Source organism: Perkinsus marinus (assembly GCF_000006405.1).
Source record: "Perkinsus marinus ATCC 50983 genomic scaffold scf_1104296948840, whole genome shotgun sequence".
Taxonomy (NCBI): domain Eukaryota; phylum Perkinsozoa; order Perkinsida; family Perkinsidae; genus Perkinsus; species Perkinsus marinus.
Window position 1 is genome coordinate 21,013 of NW_003210043.1, and position 5,752 is coordinate 26,764.

General features: G+C 47.3%; 4 protein-coding genes across 4 annotated transcripts in view; 2 read left to right on the forward strand and 2 right to left on the reverse strand.

Annotated features, from left to right (window-relative positions):
* Nucleotides 1-567, reverse strand: part of Pmar_PMAR007763 (protein phosphatase-1, putative) — a gene marked incomplete at both ends in the record, with an annotated part of 2,120 nt that extends 1,553 nt beyond the window's left edge. The window contains 4 exons of the mRNA XM_002778514.1: nucleotides 1-131; nucleotides 174-257; nucleotides 309-441; nucleotides 502-567. Coding sequence (XP_002778560.1) covers nucleotides 1-131; nucleotides 174-257; nucleotides 309-441; nucleotides 502-567 — 414 coding nt within the window. The remainder of the gene's footprint in view (nucleotides 132-173; nucleotides 258-308; nucleotides 442-501) is intronic.
* A 245-nt stretch (nucleotides 568-812) lies between these two features.
* Pmar_PMAR007764 (60S ribosomal protein L14, putative) lies at nucleotides 813-1,485 on the reverse strand. Its single transcript, XM_002778515.1, has 3 exons — nucleotides 1,320-1,485; nucleotides 1,092-1,272; nucleotides 813-1,036 (listed from the first exon to the last, which is right to left on the reverse strand). Exons 1-3 carry the CDS (start codon nucleotides 1,456-1,458, stop codon nucleotides 937-939), a joined length of 420 nt encoding a protein of 139 aa, XP_002778561.1. The 5' UTR covers nucleotides 1,459-1,485; the 3' UTR covers nucleotides 813-936.
* A 174-nt stretch (nucleotides 1,486-1,659) lies between these two features.
* On the forward strand, nucleotides 1,660-2,205 carry Pmar_PMAR007765 (conserved hypothetical protein; the record flags this gene model as incomplete). Its single annotated transcript, XM_002778516.1, has 3 exons — nucleotides 1,660-1,815; nucleotides 1,859-1,992; nucleotides 2,043-2,205. The coding sequence occupies 3 exons, from the start codon at nucleotides 1,660-1,662 to the stop codon at nucleotides 2,203-2,205; spliced, it is 453 nt and encodes a 150-aa protein (XP_002778562.1).
* A 2,643-nt stretch (nucleotides 2,206-4,848) lies between these two features.
* On the forward strand, nucleotides 4,849-5,175 carry Pmar_PMAR007766 (hypothetical protein; the record flags this gene model as incomplete). The annotated part of the gene is made up of 1 exon (XM_002778517.1): nucleotides 4,849-5,175. The coding sequence occupies one exon, from the start codon at nucleotides 4,849-4,851 to the stop codon at nucleotides 5,173-5,175; it is 327 nt and encodes a 108-aa protein (XP_002778563.1).
* Nucleotides 5,176-5,752: the final 577 nt, after the last annotated feature.

Here is a 5,752-nt window from a genome sequence, read left to right on the forward strand (position 1 = left end):
ATAAATCCTGTTGATACTGGCACACTCGTGGTTTCCTCTGAGTAAGAAGAAATTCTCAGGATACTTTATTTTATACGCCAACAACAGACATATAGTCTCCAACGACTGTTTGCCCCGATCCACATAGTCTCCTAAAACAAGTACGTCTGTGGGGATAACAGCAACATGCGTACCAAGGAAGAGGTAGTTTGCTTCTGGTGGGAATCCACCGTATTCAAAGAGCCGCAAAAGATCATAATACTGACCGTGCACATCACCTGTTGGACATACTTACTACCACATGGTGACACGTAGATGGTGACACATACCACATATTTTAATCGGTGCTTCTAGTTCCAACAAGTTTGGTTGCTCTAGGAATATCTGTCTAGATTTGTTACACAAAGCTCGTATTTCACCATCAGTCAATTGGACTCCTTTGCCGGGCCGACACCCACGTACCTGTTGAAAATGATAATAGGCTTGGAAATTCGCTGCTGCTAATAGTAATAATACTACTACCTCGAGAAGCTTCTCAATGATAGCATCAACGTCGATGGATTCCACAGGAGCCCCCGATGATGCCATTGTTACTACTACCACTACAAATAAAACGGAGCAAACAACCGAACAGACTAACATGATGGAACACGTCCGACGTGACAAGAGGGTGAATCTCTTTATGTAGTCTCATAGTACAAGTCGAAAATAATTCTCAGAGTTCCGTATGGGTCTGATCTGGACCTATTTCGTATCTTCTAGTTGCGACCTAAGATTCTCCTACTCCTCCACTTGTATCCTCATCCTTTCACATCAACACAACTCATATAACAATATGCAGCCTCAGTCGTCATCATACAGCCCTAGTCGTCGTCATCATAATCCACTGCTACTACTACTGCTAGTATCAACAACGGAAAATGAGAACTTCGACGTAGTCATCATAGTAAACGCTGCTTAGTGCTGCTGCTTGCGGACCTTGTTGATGGAGGTACGCAGGGCCTGACCGATACGCTTCTTGGCAACCATCACCTTGAAACGCTCGAAGTCGGTAAGGCTGAAATAATAAAACAATAACAGCACTCATCATCATACAATCTAGAGTGACTTACGCAAGCTTGTTCTTGCGAGCAACGCGCCTGCGAGCGAATCGAGTGGCGTTGAACTTAGCAAGGACCTCGCCCTCCTTGAGGCCCTTAGCTACAGTGGGACCATGGGCGCCACGGAAAGTGTTGGGGACGACGAAATCCGACAACGCCAACCAACGGATGGGAATCTGCTGACGGGCAACACCTGAGGACATCATCATATTCTTTCTACCAAAACACCCCTGACACTACCAGTGACGTTCTTAGGTCCATCAACAACGACCCTTCGGTGGTCAACGACGTCCACGATGGTGCACTGCTTGCCCTCATCGGGACCGTAAGTGACGGTGCAGAAGCGACCAGGCTCTACGAAACGGTTGTAAGACGGCATCGCTGCGGTTGATGACTTCTTCGGAAAGGAACAAGACCAAGACTGGGCAAAAGCTATAGCGAAATCGATCACGCGTTAAAGAGGAAAGGTGTGCCAATCTTGCAATCTTGCATTTCCTCAACGCAAACTCGACGTATCGTATCTTACGGTTGCCGTGATGCCGAATGGTTCCTTCTCAGGATCTAACGTTGATAAATCAGCATGCCCACCTTTTCTGGAGTTGAGGCTATCGATTTGGTCCTTGCTGATGATGAGGACGACAATTTGGATGTGGCCGAGATGAGCCTTACTTGTCATGGCTTCGACGAAGATCGAATCAGGAGAGTTAATGGTGGTGAAGATGCAATTGAAAACGTTGTAGCTACTGGTATACGATGACTCTACTATGGTTCCTTGCCAGATAGAGCTACAGGAGAGTGACGATGTGGACGACCCCCTTATCGTGCTGTTAGATCTCAACATGCCACCTAAGATGGGAGGCGCCGAGGCAGCCGAGACCATAAGGAAAATGATGGACAACGAGGAACTGGAGCGGTACTTCCATCCGGAAGGTCCTCGGTTCGATCCCCGGTAACTGTTTTTAGTAACGTCATGTTGGTTTGCTGTTCGGCCGGCAGAGTTGAGGACCTCAAGTCCCAAAATTGGGCCCATAATTTTGACCATTTCTGCACCAAACCCTTCACCCCACAGACCGCCGAGGAGCTCGCCTCAGCCATCGAGAGTTGGTGTGAAGAACAAGATGAATGATGATAACGACGATCAACACATGCATCATGACTGTGATTACTACTGCTTGCTTTTCCCATAGGAAGTCGACGTTATTGCGTTTGATAGTTCAAGAGAATGCACTTTCAATTCTGTGGAGCAACGAGTGAAGTGTTGTTGTACATGAATGACGCAACTAGTAGTTGCGCGTTGTTATAAGTCTTATTCATAACAGTAGTTGTCAACTACTACGGGATGCTTATAGGATGCTTTGGAGTAACAACAATTAGGCGTAACCTGGTCAAAGTAATGTCGTGTCTTGGGGGGGGGCTTGAAAGGAAAAACTTTAAGAAGATACAGCAGATTCTGCCAAGGGCAAACACATCGGATCGTCGCTATCCGTCGTCGCGGCAACGGGTACAATCTTGACTATAAAGAAGACCATGAGAAGTAGGGGTAGTCCGCGAGGGCTCTAGCGCCAACACTAAGACTGTTCGATGCTGCACTTACGAACACAACACAGCAAGCATTCGAAGCCACTTAGTTCATGATCATTATTTGTCATTGCCAAGAGTAATAAGTCTACCCCACTGCAACCAGCGCCAGTAGGAACTTCCTTCTCTATCACAGGCCCAATAGAGAATGAAGTGAACGCCTTTAAGAGACTCTATTGATCGACAGTAACGTTTCGAAGATGCAAGAGATAGGCTCTCAGGTCCTCGAGATCATCTGAGAATATTGGGCTCACGTCCGTCTCCTCCCCCAAGAACAGCAGCAGTGTACCTGACAGTATTCAACACGCCTATTTCCCTTCTCTGCTTCCTTACGTTACCAAACACTGATCGACTCGCCATCTGCATCGATCGTCGGGGTGTATTTGATCTCATTATTCGGAATCTTACTCGTGGGATTAGACATGTCGTATCAGTGACCTACATCCGAAGAACAAGATATGACAACTACTGAAGGTCATCACTAACGCTATTGATTCAGTATCCCTATTGGAAGAAGAACATCAGTGGAAATATATAACCCAGCGTTGGAATATACAATCGTGGCCTTTTGAGCGAGTCGCTACGTCTCCAAAATGCTGAGGTGTGAGAGTATATAAAACCCTTCCCGTTCCGCGTTGATAGGAGTACTGTTGACTACACAACCGTTGAACACTGCAATGCTTTATGTATACATGTATATGTAAGTGCTGAATTCGCACGAATGGGGGCAGAATCTATCAAGATATAGGAAGAGTGAGAGTACCTCATCGCGGGAGGTGATGTGACCGAGCGCACTGTATACTTGGAGGTGATTCTGCTGGAGTGGCTTAATATTATTAAGAATTGTAAAAGAAAGTTGATGATGATTTACGCACGATTATATTGAGCAGAAGTAGAAGTGTTAAATAATGTTTCGTACGTTCTTCAGCGCCCAACAGGAAAGGAAGTACATTGGCTGAGGTTATCTCGCCCTATGGACAAAACTCATTGGCATGATGAAAGTAGACAATTTAAAAGGCTGAAGCTGATCCCTAGTTATCTGATGTGCATCGATGCGAGTCTAACTAAGCCGTGTTGTCGTAGTAGGCGTTGGACTTTAAACTCACACACACAGCGCACAACATCGTCCTATACGTTATGTAAAGTTCGGGCGTCTCCGAGTAATTCCAGTGCCGATTTCCACTGATCGTTACACCGTAAACGATACGTATTTCCTCCTTTGATAGTGAATAATGCAGTTCTCCGGTCTCATCATCCTCGCCTCGCTGTGTCAAGCCTCAGCAGCCACTCCTCCGTCCGAAAGAGTGAGTCTTGTCCTCATCCACAACAGTGTGAGCTACGTCTACCCTCAGGAACCCGAATGCACACTCGAAGTTCAATATCCCAGAGGCTCACTGCCAGATGGCCGAATTTGCAGCCCAACTAGAGTCCGCTCCTTCCAAACTGTGAGCATTCTATCATCCCTGACCCCTTTCTGTGCATCTTCCCTTGACAGTACTGGGCATCGGTGAGCGCCAAGTTGGACGAGAATAGCGGCTATTACTTCGTAGATTCTTCCTCGATGTACTTGAAGTGAGTGGAAAGTTCGTCGACTGGGCAATTGAAAGAAATTCCCTTCACAGGATGGGAGGCTCTACCCGTGGTAATGTGCCCCGTGGCATGATCCACAACATGAGCCCGGGAGGAACAACGTTCGATCCCAGAGAGAGCAGCTACACCCTAGGCAGCAACTATAGCTGCGAGGACGCCATTATAGAGGGAGCCAGGCGGAGACTTGAGCAGATCATCGATGCTGTTAGAGATCATGTCGACTGTGTTCGCTTCTTCCGGACAATATCCTCGGCAATGGCTGCTCACCCTGGCGAATACGCGATATTTGTTATCTCCTATTATATGTGGCGACACGCAATCCCACATCTGCCTCACTCAGCGAGCTGGACTACCCCAGTCTACCACCATCCTTGGAGTCAGGTGGGATCTCAGATACCACCTTTTCCCGATATGATTGTCCTCATGCAGGAAGACCTCCAGACACAGCTAGCAGTAGCGTGGGACAGTCAGAGCCGACGCGCATTCTTATCGAGCATGGCCCTATCCTACTCTACCAAAAGGCCTTGCTCGTGAGGAAGAAGACGCTCTCCAGTGCTATCGTTTTCTTGTCAGACTGCAAATCTCTGATGAAGGTCTGAACATGCTGAGGACCGCGATGGGAAATGCCTCCTCTGCACAGTCCCCCGAGCTCTGGAAGAACTCCTCCCGGCTGATGATAGAAGTCGCCTCTGAGCTTCTCAAAAACAGCGACGTCAGAGAACAAGCTGGAAGACCTGGTTGGAGTCTTATTGCTGACGAGTTTGATACAGATCGCATCCAGCGGGCTTTCGCTGAGATGCTTATCACTGCTGTAACTCTCGATTGGGATGAAGACCTGCAGCCGTACTGTCCTAGACGAACAATAAAGGAAGTCATCTACCGTGCTGTGATGGAACAGACATCGAACTCTGTAGCTCGGACAGCCTAACTGCCACCTCTTGTTTTCTCATGATGATGATGATGATGATGATGATGTGTCCTCTTGCACGAACTTAGCTCGAGTGAAAAGTTCATATCTACAATGCACTCAGTGCATTCGGGTGCTTCCAAGTCGAATACTCAGATTTCAACTTCAAGCTCTTGAAAGTCTTAGATGCAGCAACACCAGCACTCAAGCTTCATCCGAATAGTGACAAGAGTTGCCATCGAGCAACTTGTCTATCAGACAAGTTGCTCGATGGCAACTGTCATTGTCAATGACAATGTCTAGCCCAGACAATGTCTAACTCCAACACTACACACTTCATGAGCTACTACGACTGATGCATGCATTCGCACCAATGTGTTCGCTTACCACAGGAAGTACATCGCAACTGTGATAAGTCAACAACGCTAGGCGCTATACTTCTATCATCGGAAGGCTGATGACAATTATTATGATGATGATGAGTGGCACTGTAGGGATACGGCGACAGGGCGGTTGGGGAGAGGAGAGGCTCGAGAGGAACTGAAAACGACATCTACCAGAGATTCCCCGAGTTGATACGTCACATTGAGCATTCCAG

Excerpts from the sequence above, each read along its gene's own strand:
- Pmar_PMAR007764 (XM_002778515.1), bottom strand. The coding sequence starts at position 1,458 with ATGCCGTCTTACAACCGTTTCGTAGAGCCTGGTCGCTTCTGCACCGTC. Across the intron at positions 1,273-1,319 it reads TGGACCTAAGAACGTCACTG|GTGTTGCCCGTCAGCAGATT; the intron begins GTAGTGTCAGGG and ends TGATGTCCTCAG. Across the intron at positions 1,037-1,091 it reads GCTCGCAAGAACAAGCTTGC|CCTTACCGACTTCGAGCGTT; the intron begins GTAAGTCACTCT and ends TTATTATTTCAG.